Source organism: Antechinus flavipes, chromosome 3, assembly GCF_016432865.1.
Source record: "Antechinus flavipes isolate AdamAnt ecotype Samford, QLD, Australia chromosome 3, AdamAnt_v2, whole genome shotgun sequence".
NCBI classification, from domain to species: domain Eukaryota; kingdom Metazoa; phylum Chordata; class Mammalia; order Dasyuromorphia; family Dasyuridae; genus Antechinus; species Antechinus flavipes.
The window spans coordinates 29145010-29166550 of record NC_067400.1 but is presented as its reverse complement, the minus strand read 5'-3'; the positions used below and the strand labels follow the sequence as shown (position 1 = coordinate 29166550).

Sequence of the window (21541 nt, the reverse complement as noted above, 5' to 3'; positions counted from 1 at the left end):
CTTAAAGATATTTTAGTTTCCCTCTAGCAGGTTTATAACTTTATTTCTCTTTTTTAAACCCTTCTTTTCTCATTTAAAACTAAAACGACTTTAAATAGTTTGGAGATCATTTCCTCCCGTTTATAGCTTTGATTCAAATGATAGAATCTTACATTTGGAAAGGGCCTCAACTGCCATCGCCTTAAAGCCATACTTGAAAAAGAATCTTGTTCACACTACCTCAGAGAAGTGATCATCCATCCTTTGCTGGAAGATGTCCAGAGGCAGGAAGTCCATTGTTCCCCAAGCAACCCATTCCACTTTTCATTCTCTTCCAATGATATCTTGTTTTTTCTTCTTCCATACTTTGAATTTTAAACATAAGGACAATCCCACTTTTCATATTCAAAATCTGATCTTCCAGCCAGATGTTAATCCCTTTGAGGGCAGGAACTGTACTTGAAAAAAACATTTTCAGTATTCCACAAGGTGCTTGTCTTATTAGGGCCCATTAAATACAAGGATGAATGGTAGATTTACCATCTGTTGGTATGCTTGATCCAATCCAATAAATATACAGTCAATCAGCAAACATTTATTAATCGGCTGATATTCTCCAGACACTGAGGAAAGACAAAAATATTAGGTCCCACCCTCAAGGAACTTATTTTGTGTTGGACAAGACGACATGCACATCTTAGTTATGAGTTCTATTTAGGTACGAAGGATTCAAAGACAAAATTTCAAAATTCTCTCAAGGACCTTACAAGCTTTCTTTTTTGGAGGGGGGAGCAATTTTTTTTTTAATTTTCCCTTTTTTTTCGAATAAGCCTTTATTTTTATTCTCTCTTCCTCTCCCTGTCTTTTTCTCTGCTCCTTTACTCTTTCCTTTCTTTCTTCCTCTTTCACCCCATTAAAAAAGAGAGAAAAGTATCCATAATCAGAGCAAATTCCAACATTGCCCATTAGGAAATAAGAATCATTATTCTTATGTTTTTTTTTCTTATCGATTATTCTTACATGTTTATTTCAAAGCATTTATCAAATCCCTAACACATCATTCACACTAACTAGGATATATTATAAGTAATGATTCTAGCTCTCTAGAAACTTAGTTAAAGTTCCCCTAATTGTGATTAACATTTTAGGAGCTGACTAGAAAAGGAGACATTTAGGGAAATTATATCACAACTTAATGAGTTGTCTTGAAATTTGGCAACAGATATTTCTTCATGGGGAAATGTATATGCCTCATCTAGGGAAATCCACTGCCCTAGGGTGGCTTAACAGGCTTGTAAGATCTTTTGTTCCTAAGTAAGATAAAAACTGACAGTGTGTCATAAGCAGAGAATGAATAGCATTGAGGTTAGGAAACCTGTGTTCAGGTCCTGCCTCTGGATGATCTTGAACAAGTCATTTACCCCCAGCCTGTGCTGGAAGATTACAAATTGCAGAGCATTTGATTTGCTTTGGTAGAGGGAGTATCCTTACTAGGAGTGTCCCGCGCAGTGAAGTCCCTCAAACTCCCCAAAAGGTAGAACAAATGAAGCCCTACACCTCATATTAGTATAAGTATTGCTGAAGGCAGGACAGACATGAAGGCCAGAAAAGGTCTCTTCCCCATTATTTCCTTGCTCAGAAAAGCTTTGAGATGGGGTGGGAGTTATTGCAAATAGAATGAGGACAGTAACACTTGAAGATTTGCAGAGCTGTTAGCTCTCAATCAGCATATAATGACTCTCCCCCTAAAGTCACAAAAATATAAATTCACATGGCTTATTCCTATTGTGCTAGAACTAAATCTCATTTTGTTATTGTTATTGTTCTGTCATTTTTCAGTCATGTCTTATTCTTTTTGACCTCTTTTGGGATTTTCTTAGCAAAGATACTAGAATGACTTGCCATGTCCTTCTCCATTCCTTTTTTTTTACATAAATTTAACTTCAGTTAGCGAGAATGAGCTGATTTCCAGTAAGTGTGAACCAAAGACCCCAGGTAATGTTTGGTTGATATTGTTTGAAGTGTCTACCAGAGAACCCAAGGGACCTCAGAATTGGTGGAAGCAGCAAAAGTTCCCCATGGCAAGTGGCCCCTGAATTAAGCCTGATGGAGCCAAGAGTTCTGTTAAAATGGCAGAGACATTCTATGCATGGGAAGCCCCCTACACCCAAATGGGAGACCTAGCCTCTCCTCTGGTTAAATTCCCTATGTCCACGGATAGCCCTGGAAAAGAGGCAAATTTCTTCATCTTGAATTTTGAAAAACTGTAATACAGCAGATCTGACCACTTCCTTCAGCGTTCAGGCATGGACCAGTGGACTAAATATCAACTCGAGTTTGGAATTCAGGGACCTAACTCCTTATCTTTGGTCCTTCTAGTAACAATGTGAGCTTTGATCAACTTATCTCCACACACTGGTTCCTTTACTCTGGTGGTCACCATCCCTATCTTGTCCTCACAGGAATCTTAGTCTCTGCCCTTGGGACCACCCGGGGCTCTCTCTCATAAGTGAGTTTTCTCTATCATGCCAATCCCAGCCCCCACCTTTCTAACTACTGGCTCCAAAACATGACACTAGAAACACAGCTTCACTGCCTCACTCTGCCACTACTTTTTAATCTCCTTTTAAAGTATTGTTTTCCCTCAATAAAACATAAGCTCCTTAAAGGTGGGGACTATCTTGCTTGTTTGTGTTTGCTGAATGCTTAGTACAGTTCTTGGCACATAGAAAGCAAATACTAGGTATTTTCTCTTTTTTTTCAATTATTTATTATGCACCTATTATGTGTCAGGCACTATGATAATCACTTACAAACATTATTTTATTTGATTCTCATAGTGACCCAATTTATCCTCATTTTAGAGTTAAAGAAACTGAGGCAGACAGAGATTTAAATGATTTGACCTGGGATACACACCTAGTAATTGTTTGAACTCAAGTATTTCTGACTATAGGCTCAGTGTTCTATCCACCTTACCACTTTTAAGGCTGAGCTTGGGAAATTCAGCAATTCTTCATGGAGGAACTGGCATCCATCTTTCTGTCTGTCTGTCTGTCTGTCTGTCTGCCTATTTGTCTCTCTAACCATCCATCCAGCCAGCCTTCCATGTGTCTGTCTGCCTATTTGTCTATTGGTTTATCGACTTATCTACTAACCATCCATCCATCTATCTACTTATCCACCCACCTGTCCATCTGTCTGTCTGTCTTCCTATTTGTCTGTCTATCTATCTATCTATCTGTGTCTGTCTTCCTATTTGTCTGTCTGTATATCTATCTATCTGTGTCTGTCTTTCTACTTGTCTGTCTTCCTATTTGTCTGTATATCTATCTGTGTCTATCTTTCTACTTGTCTGTCTTCCTATTTGTCTGTCTATCTATCTATCTGTGTCTGTCTTCCTATTTGTCTGTCTGTATATTTATCTATCTGTGTCTGTCTTTCTACTTGTCTGTCTTCCTATTTGTCTGTATATCTATCTGTGTCTATCTTTCTACTTGTCTGTCTTCCTATTTGTCTGTCTATCTATCTATCTGTGTCTGTCTTTCTATTTGTCTATCTGTATATCTATCTGTGTCTACCTTCCTTTTTGTCTGTCTGTATGTCTTTGTATCTTATCTGTCTGTCTATCTATGTGTCTTTCTGCCTATTTATCTATCTATCTTATGTCTTTCTGCCTATTTGTCTGTCTGTCTATCTATCTTATCTAAGAGCCTTTGTCTATCTCTATGTCAGTCTCTCTATCTCTCAGGATCTCAGTTTTTCCTCAGTAAAAAGGAATGTTTGAGGTGGATAGTGTCAGAAGTCTGGTCCAGCTGCACCATTCTCAGAAATACCTTTTGTCCAATGCAATTACCATGTTTGGTCTATATAGAAAGAACCCAGAGATATGGAAGACTTGCCATGTTATTTCTTAGCGTTTCAAGAAAATAACTGTAATGACAAATGAGGAAAAAAGGAAACATAAATATTTTTAGGAGACATTGAGCATTGTTGACAGAAAAACACTTTGTCAGCGTGACTCCTTAGCTAGTCTGAGATTACTGGGATGCTACAAGAATAGGATCTTCCAATCATATTCCAAATTCCAGAGAATTAGCGTGCTTTGGAGAAGAGACAGACATAATACCAGGCCTGGATTTGTATAGGGGAAATCAGTGCAGGAGAGCCCTGAAATCCTGCCATAGGAAAATCAGTTGAAAGCATGTTTAGCCTGGGGTAGTGGAAGGGAGGCATGAACATTTTCTTCAAGCATTTGAAAAGCTGTCATGGTAAAGAGGGTTGGGTTGGTTTGCTTGGCCCCAGAGGCCAGAGCTGGAAGTAATGAGTGCTAGTTGCAAGGTCTATTTCATTCAGCTCAATACTATAAAATGTCCTATTCATTAAAGCTCTTATTCAATTCATCACCATGCATTTATTAGATGCCCACTCTGTGCCAGGCGCTGTGTTAGGCAAGAGGACTACAAAGACAAAGAGAAAGGAATAATTGCCTCCAAGGGGGTCAAAGTCATCAAGGGCCCCCTGAATGACCTTCCTTATACTCTTGTTATCAGAATGGGTAGGAAAACTGAAGTCTAATTCAAGGCTTTTCAAGAGGGTAGTCTGGGGAAGGGCACGGCCTGGGCAAGAGGGACTCTTGAAGAAGGTCACTCTTGTTCTGAGGTTTAAAAGAAGCCATAGATTCTAAGAGGCAGAAGTGGAGAATGAATGGGGATAGGGGGAGGAATTCTGAGCCTGCCATGTAGTCTGTGCAAAAGCTTTTAAAATGCAGATGGAGTGTGGGAGATGTGTGAGGAACTGCAGGAAGGCCACTTGGCTGGAACATCACGTCTGGAAGGAAAATAAGGTGGAACAAGCTGGGAAGGTGGACTAGCACCTGATTGTGAAGGACTTTGAATACCACACTAAAGAATCTGAGTTTTATCCTGGAAGAAATAGGGAGCCACCAACACATCATGAGTAAGAGAGTGATGAAATCAGACCCATACTTCTATCTCATGAGATAAAACGAAATACGATACATATGTAAAGCATTTTGTAAAGTACTCTACATCAATATATTATTAAACATTATCAATTTCCAAGAATAACTGTCAATGATTAGGCAGTCTGTCAATAAAGCTGCTTTATTGAGCACATACTATGTGCCAAGTCTTGTGCTAAATGTTGAGGATGGAAAAAGAGGCAAAAGATAGTTCCTGCCCTAAAGAAGATCTAATGGGGGAACACTACAAGCATATGAATACATACTAACAGAATAAATAGGGTATAATTAAAAACAGAAGATATTAGAATAAAGGGAGACTCCTTGTAAAAGATGGGATTATAAACATGACTTGAAGGAAGGTAGGGAAGTCATGAGGGAAAGATGAAAAGGAAGAGCATTCTGGGAAGGTGAAAGCCAGAGAAAGTGCCCAGAACTGATGTAGAATGGCAAAGAAGCCAGTTTCATTGGATCAAAGAATGTAGAGTGGGGCAGTAAGATGGAAGAAGACTGGAAATGTGCGGGTGGAAGGAGCTAGCTTATGAGAAGCTTTGAGGACTAAAAAGAAAATTTCATGTTTATTGTAAAATTCATACATTTAAATATATATTTTTATTTTTTCAGTTATTGAACATTTGTTTTGCCTTCTTCTCATCTATCCTTATCCACTGGAGGGAATAAAGAAATCTGGTGTTTTTGTATCATATAGACAAGCATAGTCAACTTTCTACATATATTAAATGTTACATTTTTTATAATATATTATATATATAAAACATGTATATGTAATATAATTATAATATATATATATAATTCAAGATTATATATAAATATATAATAAAACTATTTTAAAATATGACCATATTCAAAGTATTTATAGTGTGTCCTCATCTATGAAATAGGACTTGAAAAATTCCTCTTTTTTTCCTTCATTTTCGGATACAGACTTTTCAAATGATTGATATGCAAATATTTAAAGCTATAGGAAGTGGTAGATAAAATACTAGCCTTGGGGTTAAGATTTGGGGACAAATCCTAGCTCTGGGATTTAGTTTAGCCGAATTGTATAACCTCTAAACTTCAGTTTCCTTTCCTGAAATATCTACCTGATAACTACTAATTATGACATCACAGAAATTCTCCCTCTACTGATATCTATCTGGTCCACACCACTTCTCAGCTGTTGCACCCTTTCTTTTATTTTCTCATTCAATTTCTGGAATGAAGTACTTTCACTTGCTTTGTGAACTTCCTCAGAGCTCACTGTCTCTTGGATCTCTTATGATCTGGCTTTCATCCTCAGCAGTGAAGTGCCTTCAGTAAAACTTCCTTCTTCAAAAGTAATGTGACTGATGTACCTGGTGTTCATCATCCCTGTTGTCTTTCTCTGTTCTGTTCTTGGTCTCTCCTATACCATGCTTGGTCAGTGGATGCCCCTTGATGTAGATGGCCTCCCAGTGGCCTGGAGCAAATGTTACATAAGAGTTCCTTCCTTGTTCCCCTCTAAGTGAGGATATAAATTGGGTCGGAAGTACATTCTTTCATTTCCTAGAACAGTAAATAGGGCAGACTGATCAGGCTTCTGATCTAGGGTGATGAGATTTAGAGAGCACCGAGAGTAACTGTACTTGTTCAGCAGGTAGGACCCGCTGAATGTAGCATTTATATGAGTGTGTCAGTCTATTGATTATTTATCTTTCTGATATTCAGGCATCTATATATATCTTCTATATCATCTATCTTTTCTATCATCTCTCTCTAACTTCTCCATCATCTATCTTCTCTGTCATTTATTATTTCAATCTTCTCTGTCATTTTCTGTCTTTTCTGTCATTTATATCCTCTCTATATCTGTCTTCTCTCTATCATCTATCTTTTCCATCATTTCTCTCTTCTCTATCATCTATCCCACTCTTTTCTTCTATTATCCATTTATTTTTATCTGTCATCTATTTCTCCATCATCTATTTTTATCTTATCTCAATCATCTACCTTTTCTATCCTCTACCTCCTCTCTCCTTTCTATCTTTTCACCATCATGTTTATATCTTTTTAAACCATCCTGTCTCTCTCTCTCTCTTTCTCTCTTTCTTCCCCCTCTCTTTTGTTATTGACATCTTGCTGTCTCTCCTGTTAGAATGTATGTAAACTTCTTGAGATCTAGAATTCTTTTTGTATTCCTTTATATCCCTAGTACTTAGTAAACACTTAATAAATACCTTTGATTGACTAATTTAGAAAGAATAATTAGCTGAATTTGGAAGCTGCCACATGGAGATGTTCTTTCCTTTCACCTTGCCCTAATCCCAGCAGGCCATATCTCTGGTAAATTGCTCCTTTGCCGTGCCTTAGCCTATTTTTTCCCCCGAGGCAGTCTTTCAGTGGCCTCAGGCTGTCTCCCTGACACCTTCCATCTATCTTATATGTAACTTGTGCATACCTAGTTATTTACCTGTTGGCTCCCTATGAGCTACTTCAGAACAGGGACTATTATTGCTTTTTTTGAACCCAAATACCCTTAATAAACCCTTAATAAATGTTTGTTGATTGCCTAGTTTCTTGTTGTTCTTTGTTCATCCAACAGTGTCATATCCTCAAGTTCCCCTCACCAAGTGAATATCTCAAAAGTTAGTTTTATGTTGTTTGCTCCAGGGACCAGACCTGCTAATTACAGAGCTGAGGGGACCAGTTCTTTATGTGAGCAGAATACTTCCTCCCTCAACATTCACATTCCCAATCAAAAATCATTCAAAGGTTTTTCTTCTAATGGAATATAATCACTGTGATTGCTTATCTACTCATCAGGAAGGGGAAAAAAAAATAACAACATGGAGACCTATTGGCTATTCTATGCAGCTGATGATGTATTATTTAAATCTGCTAGGTAGATCCATTGGATTTTAATGACCCATTTTCTTTGATTCATACAGGATGAAGAGGAAGAAATCAAACAAGAAATTAACATGTTGAAGAAATACTCTCATCACAGAAACATTGCTACTTACTATGGTGCTTTTATCAAAAAGAATCCCCCAGGAATGGATGACCAGCTCTGGGTAAGTGTTCTTTTTCACATTTCATTTTTTTTCTCTCTTTTCTCTTTCGTCTGGACTTTGACCAACAGACAGCATTTGTCTTTCTTCTTATCCCCTCACTGACCTTTCAGTTCTCTTTTTTCTTGAGAACAATATTGTAGCACGCTTCTAAAATAGAGTCTAATTATCTAGCCACTCCTCAGTCTACTTTGCTGGATAATCTTCCTTTGGCTTCTCCTGGATATCCAGTATCTCCATTACTCTGTTCTGGGCCCTCTTTTCCCTCTTTGAAATTGCTTGGAGATTTCATCACTTCCTATGGATTCTTTTCTCATCTCTGTGCAGATGATTTTAGATCTTTTTATCTAGACCCAAACTATATGGATTTTCATTTACTTATATGTGAATAGATTGTTTTGGCCCCCAACAATGTGAGTTTCTCAAAGTACTTTCATCATTTTTGATTCTGTATCCCCTCTACCTAGCAAAGTGTCTGGTACATTATTAATATATAATAAATTCTTGTTGAATCTGAGTATGATTTTATACTCAGGATTCTTCAGCAGCCATTTTTTCAGTGAGGAAGAATAGACAATTTGTTTTAAAATAATTTCTCTCCATCCCACCTCTTCTAGCCCACTTTTTATTGGTATTTGATGACAAACGACAACCTATGATCCTCTGTGCTCTAGGATGTCAATATCCTTTCAAACATATTGGGGATTACATTGAATAGGGATCTAAATTTAGAGACCACCTACGTTAAAGACCATCTAGCCCAACCCCTCTATTTTATATATTTATGACCATTCAGATAAGATATGTTGTTCATCCAAGGTCACACTAATTAAATGGCAAAATTGGATTTGAGTCTAGCTCCCTCCAAATCCAACCCTCTCTCTACTGCAACTCTGAGGTATGGAATGTAATCATATTAGTCCTATTTTGCATACACCCAGAATATTCAGAAATCTGAGGGGTTTGTCCCCTGCCTTCAAGCTAATTCAAGTATCCCCAAAATGATTTTGGGGGGTAAAATTCGAGTGTTTCGCACGTCACAGCAACTAAGCAATGTTTTCAGTGTCTGATTGAATTATAACCTCAGAGAATTCTATCAGGCTTGTTGCAGAGATAAACACTTGTTTAGCACCAGCTCCTGATAATGGCCAAGTGAGTTTCCTTTATCAACTGCTCAGGTCGCAATACGGAAATCAAAAATGGGAGTTCTTTCAATAAAGATTAAGATCTCTCAGAAAGGCAGCGAGCTACTGACACATAGCATCACCCTCATACTTCCTCTGCCTTTCACTGGTGAAGAGGATCACTTGGGCTGTCCTCCATTTGGATAACTCTATCATTGACAAGCCAGGGACTTTGAAGTAGACTAATTACTATGAAATTAGAAAGCCACACAGTGTGTCTATATTGGGGCTATTGTGTTTTTAGAGAAATCACAAGTCTGAATCACTTCTGCAGACACCAGAAACCAGGCAAAATATCCTTCTGGTCACATTCTAGGCTAAGCAAAACAGATGATTGATTGATTGATTGAAAGATAGATAAATATAAAATACATACACTTACACACATATACATATGTATATGTATACTCATATGCATATGTGTATACATACACACATACTGTTTTCTCCGTTAGAATGTAAGTTCCCTGTGGACAAAAACTTTCTATTTGTATTCCCAACTTTTATCCCAGTTCTGCAATATAGTATTCACTTCAGCCATCGACTGTCAGCTGACACAGTTTCTTACTACAAGCCTCTGTCTGCTAGTAGGTAACTGAGTGGAGCGCAGAGGACACATTTATTGAATGTTTTATTGTAATAATTTGTTACATAAGTGTAGGGCAGAAGACATTTATTGATCACCTATCATATTCGAGGCTCTAGACAAGCTATGTATCAAAAGAAAAGAAGGGAAAATGGGGCAAGATCCCCTATGAAGTTATTTTAAAAGATTATATTTTAGAGTACTATATTAATAAATGTTTGTTGATTGGCTGGTCCGTTCTTTTTTTCCTTATGAGAATTTCCTTATTGACTTAACTCAGTTGTGTTTGGCAGCTTGATTCTATTTGTTCACGGAATCAGCTACCTGTAGTGAGAGAAACCCCCACCGTGTGGTTGCATGATAATTATCAACACTGCTGTGTGACTGGGGTCGCCAATCACCAGCAAACAAGGTGTTTTAGGTTGCTGGGGTTTTATGGCTATTACATAATTTAATGATCATTTTGTTCCATACGAAGAAAAAAAGAATGTAGTGGGCTTTAGCCAGAGCTGAGTGTGAGAATAGGAAATGTCAGAAATCAGTGGCATAAGAGCCTGGCCAGAGGGCGATTGTTCCCCACAGTATTTCCGAGAGTATTTTGTCCAATGTCATTTTAAAAGATGTGGAGACCTGGGGTTTTCACTGCTTCCCTTGGGAAACTGTAATCTCACAGTCTAATAGGGCTCAGGGGTGGCAAATTTTCTCCAGCTTGCTCCCAGAATAATGGCTAGATTTGTAGGAGGTCTTGGAACATTTGAGATATTTTTGTAAATGGGATTTAGAAAAAACTAAAAAGAAAAAATTATATACCAAACCAAAAAAAAACTCAACAATTTTTTTTTAACTAATGAGATTTCTCTTGGGTTTACTTGTATTTGAACTGGTTTCCTGTACTTTTGCACAAGTTCAAGCATATCATCTTCATGAAGCCTTTCCTTATGCTCCCAATCTTGAGCAATTCCCTTAACCAATTTGGGTCTAAATTTCCCCCCTCCAAAATGAACGGGGGCCCTAATAGGTCACCCAGTTTCTTTGCTGCTCTAGAGCTGTGATCCAATAACCATGTAACCTTAACTTCTCTAGCCTTCAGTTTCTAAATCTGTAAAATGACAGGGTTAGACTAGAGGGCCTCTTCATTCCTTTCCAGTTTCAGATCTTTGATCCTATGATCTTTTTAACATGAAAGGGAGAGTCCTTAGAATTTTATACCGCTTGAGAGCATCCATTATTTTGGTTTTGGATTCCCAGAATTTATCTTCATGTCTGGTGGGTGATTGTCTAAAAGGCAGTCAACAGAAATGTAGTAAGCATATCCCATGTGTCACTCATAATGCTAAACACTGGGAATACAAAAATTGACCCACACTGGGTATTTAATAAATTCTTGTGGATAGACTGATTGTGCTAGAATTCCATAGATCTTCCATGATCACAGGCCAACAGATTCTATCTTTGTGCGTTACCGACAGTCAAGGACCTATCATTTAATGAGGTCCATATAAATGAACAGAGATCATTTTGGTCAGACTGTTTTCATTCTATCCTTAGCAGGTCAGGGATTGATTTCTGCTTATATTGGGTTAAATTTCACCCTATACTTTCCCTTATTTGGAAAAGATATTGTGTAAAATAATTGCCATGGAATTTATTCAAAGAGAAGGAGAACCTATCAGGCAGAGGGAGGTCATCCTGTATATGAGCAATGGACAGAAAAGTTCAGAGTTGGCAATTTTCATTTTGTCCTGTCTCCTTTTTGCCCTCTTTAAAGTAAGAAGTGTGCCTCACGCCTACTCCGCAAAGTTATTGGGCAGTATAATGAGTTGATATTTATAGAGCTTGGAGCTTTGGGATGAAAGGTGCTAAATAAGGATTTATTGTTTATTGAATTTATTTGATGTATCCAACCTCCTGGGAACTTTTACTGAAGTTAATTAAAGACAGAGTCTCTGCCCAGGAAGTTCACAGTGTCACTTGAAAACCACCTAAAGTAAATGCTTCATTGTATTTTTGTTATTTGGGATGGCACCAGGAGCTATGGCTCCATGCCAGTTGGTGATCTCCCCCATCCAATGGTTCAGAATCCAACGTAAGGTTTTCAGAAAGAATGTGGTGCCGCAAGCAATGGACATGTCCTTGAGGTCAGCCTGCCTCCTTTTCCTATTTGGCCAAGGAAAACTACCTTCTATTTTTTTATGATAATTTTGAGGTTGGAAATTTAAGAAATTCTCTTCCTCACTTTATTTTTAGCCAGTAACTCCTCCACCTTAGAAGCTAGAATTTCCTCTGGTCCACATTGTCTAATGATCACTTTCCCTCCCAAGAATGGCACTCTAAGGTGGAGGCCTGAAGGGCCTTCCATTGTGCTCAACCAAGCCCACAGATGCTTCGTACCCTAATTATACTAATTGTGCCTTTGCATCCTTTCTTTGCCAGCTGGTGATGGAATTCTGTGGTGCGGGCTCTGTCACAGATCTGATCAAGAATACAAAAGGCAACACACTGAAGGAGGAGTGGATCGCGTACATCTGCCGGGAGATCTTACGGGTACGAGTCATATGGGGGCCTTCTCCCACTTCCTGATGCCATCAACGGGAGACAACCTAGGGAGAGGGGCACAGGGAACAAGTGTTCCCAACCTTTAGGATTGTTAACTCTGTCGGTGGTGAAGGCATCTGGGATAATTCGCTCCAATGAAAATGAGTACGATGCCAAACAGGTCAAAGAAGATGTGAAACTCTTCTGGATCTTATTTTATGATTATCCCTGGCATTTACTGATGGAGTGCTGTACAGTTTGCAAAACATTGTTCACACAGTGTCTCATTCAGGCTTCACAAGAGCCCCGTGAAGTTGCTATTATAGTTTAGTCTTATCGCTCACTTCCAGATAGCCAGCCAGCATGGTAGAGTGGACAAAGACATTTTATGTCCCATCCCTGACACTTACTGATTGGGTCATGCTGGGCAAGTCACTTAATCCCTCAGAGAACTCTCCAAGGCTATAAATGAGAGAGAAAGTGCCAACCTGGATTAGTAGGAAGAAGTTTCCTCACCTGGGAGTTCCCTATACTAAGTAAATCACCAATCCTCTATTTTCCTACTCCATTTTCTAGCATTCTCTTTTCTACTTTCCCAGCAGCAGCAGACAGGATCTGAAAAGAGTATCTCTTGTAACTGGACTGATAACTTATCAGAAAAGTAGTTGCTACAGGACTAGTAGAAAGAGGTCTAGACCTGGGGTCAAGAAAACAAGTTCAGAACTGGTCTTAGATACATAGTAACTATGTGATCTGGGACAAGTCACTTAATCTGTCTCGCTCAGTTTCCTCAACTGTCAAATGGAAATAATATTAGCATATAATTAACACATATTATTTCCCATAGTTGTGGAGATTAAATGTGATATTATTTGCAAAGCACTTAATACATGTCTGGTATGATATAAGTGCTTAATAAATGCTTATTTTCTTCCTACTGTTAAAAAGTCTTGAGCGAGGACATTTTTGAAAAAATTAGATACCTTCATTTTGTATTGGGAAGGTGGCTAGATCTGATTTTCCAACTTTGTTCCCTTGACACAGCTTCCAACTGTCATTTAAAAAAAAAAAGAAATATCCATCTCTTTCCATATATATGTAAATATTCATAAATGAATACTAGTTTATCAGTGAAGGATGTTTCCATGCAGGGAGCTTCCCATATTGATGAAAACAGGTCTAGAAGAACAAAAATTCTAAACGCACTTAGAAGAGATAAAGTTGTCCCTCTCACTTTAAAAGTTACATTTTATACATTGGCAAGTTTGATAATAATCATGAAGCACTTAAGTGAGTGATCATTTAATTAATGAGCCCAAAGTGCATCTTTCATTGTGACATATAACTGGGAACCAAAGAGCCAATGTGGATTCTAAATTGGCTCACCCTGATCTCTTCCAAAGGGGGTTATGTTAGGGACTTGTGGTGATCCCAAATTAAAGTTAATATATGACATTTCATATTTTCATTTGCTGTCGGTTTGCCAGAAAAAAATCAATGAGAGACATGTAGCTATCAGAAAGGAAATCCATATCCCTGGGAGTTTCCAGCCTCCAAGAACTAAAAATCAGAGTAATTCAATGGAGAAATAGAACACCTCCGAGTTTAATTGTCACTGAGTAATTGTCTTCTGTAGATAGTGAGCACAGGGTCACATATGAAAGGAAGCACTAAAAATGACAGTGATAAATGCCAGCAGTGGAAATAGAATTTCCCTGCCTTAACCTGACTTTACTCCTCTCCTTTCTCTTTGCTTTTCCTTTTCTCCTTCCCCTCTCCTTCCCTATTTTTCTTCCCTCCCTGGCTCCCTTCCTCTTACCTTGCCCTTCCCAAAGTCTCTTAATTCTACTGCCTTCTTTCTTTTGATTATTTCCTATTTTTCCTATATTTCATTTGTTTGTACATTATTCTTTGCTTAGATTGTAAGCTCCTTGAAAACAGGAACTTCTTTTACCTCTTTTTGTATTCCCAGATCTTAGTATAATGTCTATTCCATAGAGGGCCCTTACATTATGAGCAGTGGAGCATGAGAAAGGACAATGGTCTTGACTTGTTAGTTTTGTGACCTTGAACATGTCACTTCACCTCAAAACTTCTGTTCATTTTTTTCATTTCCTAAATGTAAGCAATATATACTTGATATGTGATATCATCAGTAATTTTAATCAGAAACTATTTTTAAAATAGCAAGAAAAAATATATTCCTTTATTTCTGAAGAATTGCACTGTTCCCAGATAAACCTCCCAAAATAAGGGCATAGGGTTACCTAGACTTTTGAGGTTGTCTCCTCTGACTAATTTTATTATAGAGGAAGCTCGGTGCTAAGGAGATGGTTACTTCCCCAACATTTGTAGGAGTAGAAATTGAACGGAATCAGGTGCTCTCTTCCCTATGTTATATGCTGCTTCAGAAAATAAAGGGCAAAACGCAATTCAAATAGGTAAGATGGAATGAAGTGAAATAGGAAGTCATTTGACTAGAACGTTTCATCTGAATTTGACCTTAATTCCCCACAGACAGAGAGAGGCTATATTATTAAACAGTAAATCCTGGTCACTTTTATGATTGTCCCATAACTTAGAGCATCATCTCAAGCATATGAAAGATTTGTGTGTATCGGCCCTCCAGGCCCATCTGGGACTGCTTATTTGGTTGGTTATTTTTTTTAAAAGATTTTTATTTTTGTTTATTGGAATGATTTATTTGTAATCAGGGGCTGCTCCCATTAACCCTTTCTGGCTCTCCATCTCTCCAGGGCCTGAGTCATCTGCATCAACACAAAGTGATTCACCGTGATATTAAAGGGCAGAATGTCTTGCTGACAGAGAATGCTGAAGTAAAACTAGGTAAGAGTTGTCACTGCTCAAACTCTTAGAATAGGCAACGAGAAGCAGACTCAGCCAAGCTGGGAACTAGAGGGAATTTGATAGACGTCACGGCAGACCGGCAGCTGAGTTTCTTTTTGCAACAATTGTGAATTTGAGGCCTACGGCTTGGAGTTCACAGTTCTAAGAATAGAAGTGGGATTGACAATTTGTCTTTGTTTATTTTGTCAGGGCTGTTAGTCGTACACTTGAAATGCTTAAAATTGCCTCCAAATTGGGGAGTAGCCGCCAGCCATTCTGTAATGACAGCCACTTGAGGAGGTTGAGGGAATGATGGGGACCTGGGTTTGTGTGAAAGTTGCTTGTATTGTATTCAGGGGGCCTGAACTCGAAATCCCTGCATGCTTCCTGCACCTGGCAAGGGCAGGATGCTTCTGTGATGGAATCCAGTTCTTTTATTGAAAGCACTCACAGTTGGGCATTTTCAGAATCACTGGCTCCCAGAATCATCTGTTTTATCTCCTTGTCTTCAAGTGAATGTTGATTTCGTTATGCTTTGTAGACCACCTGCCAGAGGAATGCTCGGTTCCAGACATGACTTGCTCTCCTGTTTCTCTGACAGTTGATAGAGGCAGATTTTTGATATTGCTTTTGGGAAAAGATAATTAAACTTTCAAAGACTAGAGTGAGGAAGCATTTCAATCATTTCATCCTGCCAACCTTGTGCTTTGGAGAATATCTTAATCTTTTCTTTTATCTTTATCTCTATCCCTGTTCTTATCCTTATCCCTATCCCTGTTTCTCCCCACTCCTATCTCTATGGCCCCCTCTTTCTGTATGTGTGTCTCTTTGTCTCTGTCTGAATCTATCTGTCTCTTCTCTTTTTTCTCTGTGTCTGTTTTTGTCTCTCTGTGTCTGTCTCTCCTCTCTCCCTTCATTCCTGTCTTCTTCCCTTCCTCCCTATCCCTGTATCTATCCTTATCCCTATCCCTATTACAGTCCCTTTTCCTAATTCTTTCCTTTCTTGACCTGTTCCCCAGCTTAAGAATCTTAGAGCATCACCTGGGGAAATTGAAAATTTCAGTTCTATTCTCAGGCACACAACCAGCCAGTACATCTTGAAACTGTTACTTTCACAGATATTCATTTACCCATTATCCATTAGAGCAACTCTTCCAAGACAGTTCTATGCATTAAATCTTACCCCTAGAAACCATTGCTTTCAGCTCAACTCAATCAACATCAATCATCTAATGGGCAAGGCACTGTACTGGGCACTAGGAATCTCCACTTCCCCATTTCTCCTGACTCCACCCTACCTCCAAGAGTGGAGGGATACAGTGATCACACACAATTAAAAAGCTCTGGTGGACACAAAGTGGCCAGAGATGAGACAATGCAGCATTATCACCCCTTTTGCTGGTTTCCTACACCCACTACACACCCCTGTCCATCCTTAAAATGCTCTCTCTTCTCATTTTTACCTTTGAAAATCTATAGCTTCCTTTAGGGCTTAGGGCCATCTCCCATAAGAAAACTTTTCCTGAACCCCTTAATTATTAATGTTCTTCCTCTTCTCCATCTAGATTGGAGGTAGTTATCTGTGTACATATTTTATCCCACTCTTCTCTACTTTGTTCCCTTTCTCTTCCTCTTCTTCCATAGAACATAAGGTCCTTAAAAAAGATACCATCTCCCTTTCTCCTTTGCATCTCTAGGACCTAGGACAGTGTTATTAGATGGTTAAAAGTGTTTATCCATTAACTGAATTGACTTTTACAACACATACACAAAAGCTACTGGCTATGTTCAGAGGCTAACCATGGTACTATAGAAAGAACCCTAGCCTTGAGGGCAGGAAGTCCAGATGACCAGTTCTGCTCTGAGTAAGACGGTAACTTTGAGCAAATGATTTCTTCTTTCTGTGCCTCATTTTTTGGTTGATCATAGAATGAAGGGCTCATTCAATTAGAAGCCATCTCCAGTTTTCTATGCGTCTATTAAAGATATCCCCAGAAGTATCTTGGTTCTCCATCAATTCCTACTAAGTTAGCATGATATATTCAATTGAAGAGTTTGTTTTAATCTCCAGTTCATTTCAACTAATCTTTATTAAGTTGTTTTGATTTATAAAGCATTGTCCTAGATACTGGTTATAAAAAAAGAAAAATTGCATAATACTATTAGGAGATAAACTTCTGCAATAGAGTGCAAGCTCCATGAGGCTAGGAAGTAATTTTACTTTTTTTCTTTTTCTCTCTCACTCTTTTTGGAGTGCAGTGCTTGGTTTATGGCAAGCTATTAAGAAATACTTCTTGACTCTTGATAAACTACCCTGCACTCAAGGATCCTACTGGGGACTAAAATGGTACATCTAGAGAATATATTGAAAAATGAGAGATTTTTTTAATGTATTTAAAATATAGTCCAAATTTGAGATGCAAAGGAAATATTGTACTGTCGTTTTCCCCTAAAGCATCCTTAGGAATCTTCAGAAGTTATGAAAATAAGTGCAGAATTCTTTTCTAAAAGATTCTACTTTGTTATGATAGCTTTTTATTTTTTTAACTAAAGATAGTTTTCACCATTCCCCTTTGCAAAACTTTGTATTCCATATATATATTTTTTTTTGTCTTCCTCACCTAGATAACAAGCAGGTCAATATAGATTAAATGTTCAATGAAGATTCTATTTTTTTTATGTAATTCCTGTGTTCCTATTGCTGAACTAATCCCCACCCCACCTTTTTAAGGAAGCATTCTTGTGCTGGCTGGGGGACATTTCTGTGTTCATGTTTGATCTGACTTTCAGGAAGACTCTGTCAATGCAAAATACTTTTTTTTTTTTTTTTGGCTAAGTCTGTGACTTCATCAGTGGAAGGAACTCCCAATATGGAAACTCTCTTCACTGATGCAGGTCTACAACTCATTCTAAGTGATAGCCTTAGAGTCTGTGCTCTTAGTAAGTGAAGGGATTGGATCATCGTCACATAACCAGTATGTACTAAAGTCAGAACCAAAACTTGAAATGTACCACAAATTCAGGATTGAGGGGCTAGCAGCTAGAAGGTATGTCAGGGCTGGCTGGCTCACTGTACTACATTGTCTCTTCACAAAGGCTCTTATTAAATGAAGTATGTTTCTTTCCTCTGCCATTTTTGATGCAAACTCCAGGATCGCTCCTCTCTGTTGTCAGCAAGGTGCTTCCAGGACAAACCAAAGATTAAGAATATCCTTGACTTTCAGGCCATGTGCCTAAGCAACTTTTCAGCTAGAACAAACACAACTTGATGCTATTTTCCCACAAAATATCCAACTTGCGACAGCAGTTTTATTTTTGTTTCCAAATGGATTGTAAGGTTTCGTGCTTAATATGTATGTATCTGTTTCCTTACCCAGTGGATTTTGGCGTCAGTGCCCAGTTAGACCGAACAGTAGGTCGGAGAAATACTTTCATTGGCACGCCGTACTGGATGGCCCCAGAAGTTATTGCCTGTGATGAGAATCCGGACGCCACCTATGATTTCAAGGTATGAGATCTTAACTATGTTGCTTTTGGGTTCAAAGCAAATCTCCCATTCTGGGATTTCTTTTAGGGGTGGATCTTCATGAGTTTTTGAGTGTATAGTATATTACACAGTTAACATTTCTTTAAGCATTTAATGTGTATAGGATAGTTCCATGAGCGAGGGGGGAACACAAAATAATCCTAGGATGTTAAATCGGGCTTTATATATTGGGACTTCAATGAATCTGCGGATGTCATCAATAGAACAGAGGGTAGTATGATCTTGTCATTCTTTGTGACTCTTGGCTATGTCCTCCTGTATATCGTTCCAAAAGAATCTGCCCCAAATTCCAGAGACATTCTAAGTTAATGTTTTTCTTTCTTCCCTTCCTCCCTGCTTTCCTTCTTCTTTCTACCCTTCCTCCCTCCCATCCTTCCTCTCACTCACCCTTCTTTCCTTCCTCCCTCCCTCCTTCCTTCTCTATCTCCCTCCCTATCTCCCTCCTTCTTTTTCTATCTTCCTCCCTCCCTCCCTCCATTTCTCCCTCCCTTCTTCTCTCCCTCCCTCTTCCCTCCATTCCTCCCTCCTTTCCTCCTTCCCTCCCTCCCTTCCTTCCTCTCTGTTTCCCTATTTCCCTTCTTCCCTCCTTCCTTATTTTATACCAGAGATAGCTACATGGCCTAATGAATAGACCTGGACTCAGGAAAACCTGAGTTCAAATCTGGCGTTAAAGTTTTGTAGCTGTGTAGCCTGGGCAAAATATTTGATTCCCATCTACCTCAGTTTCCTCATCTGTAAAATCAAAGGTCATAATAACAGCTATTTCTTAGGATTATTGTGAGGATTGAAACAGATAGTATTCATCAAGCACTTTGCAAACTTCAAAGTGTTATATTCGGATACTACTAGTACTACTACGACTCTCAGCAGCACCACCCAGGCTCCCCATCTGTTGTTCCTCCTTCTTGGCTCCATTCACACAGATATCTGTCAAGCTCCCTTTTCCTCATGTCTTCACTTGGAAGGCACTGCAGCTTATTGACGTGGGCCAAGCATCTGCTGACCTCCTTGGGGGCTCTTCAGAGACCACTCGAGACCACCGTGATTAGCACTGACCTCAAACTCGATTGTTGTGGGACTTAAATGGGACGATTCACGGGCCCTCCATGTCAGTTTGCTAACATTTGGATGACATATGCATGTTGTTGTGCCGGTTGTTATGCACAAGATTATAACCACACTAGGGTAATATATTTTAGGATGTCCATGTGTAGTTTTTAAATCCCCCCATAATATTTGATGGCTTATTTTGAAAAAATTCTTTAAAAATTTCTGGTTTGTCATTTCTGTCCACTAAACCGAGCTTTTGTTCCATCCTCATGGCATCGAAAGCCATGTTTCCACTTCATTTATCATTCATATTTATGACAAACAATCTTGGCAGTTATTTTCCTTTCTTTTCATATTCCATTTACATTAAATTATGAATTCCTTGTCTTCTGTCATCTCTCAACTTAAAATAGCCAGACTCAAGCACCCCTTGTGTTATATAAAGTTTCATTGCTAAGGGCCTTATTATCGAGTTTCTTTTTGCAGACGGGGTGTGAGCAGCTTCCGTATGGTGCTGAAAGCGCGTTGTATGTTGGAGTGGTCAGTTGAAATTCAGTGGGCTGCTCTTGGCTTCGTGCTGGGAATCCGCTAATAATAACCCTCCCAGTATCCAAGCAGAGGAATGAGATCTGGGACTTTCGGCCAAAGCACGTGCGAGAGCGGAGGTTTTTCCATGAACTTCCTCTGTCTCTCTAGCTTTATCCTCTGAGTGGTCCTCAAACAATCTTGGATGTCCCCAGCTTTGTTTACTGTCACGAAGGGCAACAGGATTAGGTGACATTGTGTTTCGATGTGGGTGGAAGCATCCAGCAAATCTAAGGCCAATGGAATCCAGGAGCCCTGCTTCTCCCCCACAGTTTTCTCATGGCAGTAGAAATCGCTGAGGAGGCAGGCCATATGGTCTTTGTATTGCTCACTAAATAACCTTGGAGAAAACTTTCAACTTGTTTTGTTGTGATTTAGTTGTTTTTCAGTCATGTCTGATTCTCTTGACCCCTTTGGTGTTTTCTTGGCAAAAGTATTGGAGAAGCTTGCCGTTTCCTTCTCCAATTCACTTTACAGATGAGGAAACTGAGGCAAACATCTGATGCAGTGATTTGCACAGATTTGTATTCAGGAAGATGAATCTTCCTGACTTCAAGCCCAATGCTCTGATGCTCTGTAGAATGGGGGATATCAGTTTAAGTAAACAAGAATTTATTAGATACCCATTGTTCTAGTCACTGGGGATATAAAACTTTGAATCAGTTCCAAGTCCGGTCAGAGAACACCACATAGTCACAGGTAAAATCACTACCAAGTTACACAAAATAATTTGGGGGCAGATATTGAAGACAATAACAATGAGATCATTAGGAATGACTTCATGTGAGAGATGGCACCTGAGCTGGACACAGGCTAAAGATTTAGAGAAGCAGAAATTAAGTGGACTGGGAAAGGGAAAGGTCCTTAGCTCATCCCATGAATTTCACTCCTTCTATACTTCATCTTGGCAAATAGCATCATTCACTCCCATTTTACAGGTGAAGAAATTGAGTCCTAAAGCTAGTGCTCTTGGTTGTTTATTGGGAACACCTAAAAGCTGTTGGGTCGCCTTGGAAATGATCTCATCATTAAATCATGGATTTTGTCTTCATCATACATATGAGAGAACTGAGATCCAAAGATGTGATGTGACTTATTTAGAGTTGTACAATCATCATGACTTAAAGACAGAATGAGAACTCTGCTCACATGGATCTCGCATTGTGGAACGGATCGTGGAAGGCTATCGCT

At 38.9% G+C, this 21541-nt stretch overlaps 1 protein-coding gene across 9 annotated transcripts in view; it reads left to right on the top strand.

Annotated features, from left to right (window-relative positions):
* TNIK (TRAF2 and NCK interacting kinase) overlaps window positions 1-21541 on the top strand; it is a 413088-nt gene that overhangs the window by 230862 nt on the left and 160685 nt on the right. For all 9 annotated transcript variants that reach the window (XM_051983151.1, XM_051983153.1, XM_051983152.1 and 6 more), the window contains exons 4-7: window positions 7894-8019; window positions 12220-12330; window positions 15078-15168; window positions 18546-18676. In XM_051983151.1, coding sequence (XP_051839111.1) covers window positions 7894-8019; window positions 12220-12330; window positions 15078-15168; window positions 18546-18676 — 459 coding nt within the window. The remainder of the gene's footprint in view (window positions 1-7893; window positions 8020-12219; window positions 12331-15077; window positions 15169-18545; window positions 18677-21541) is intronic.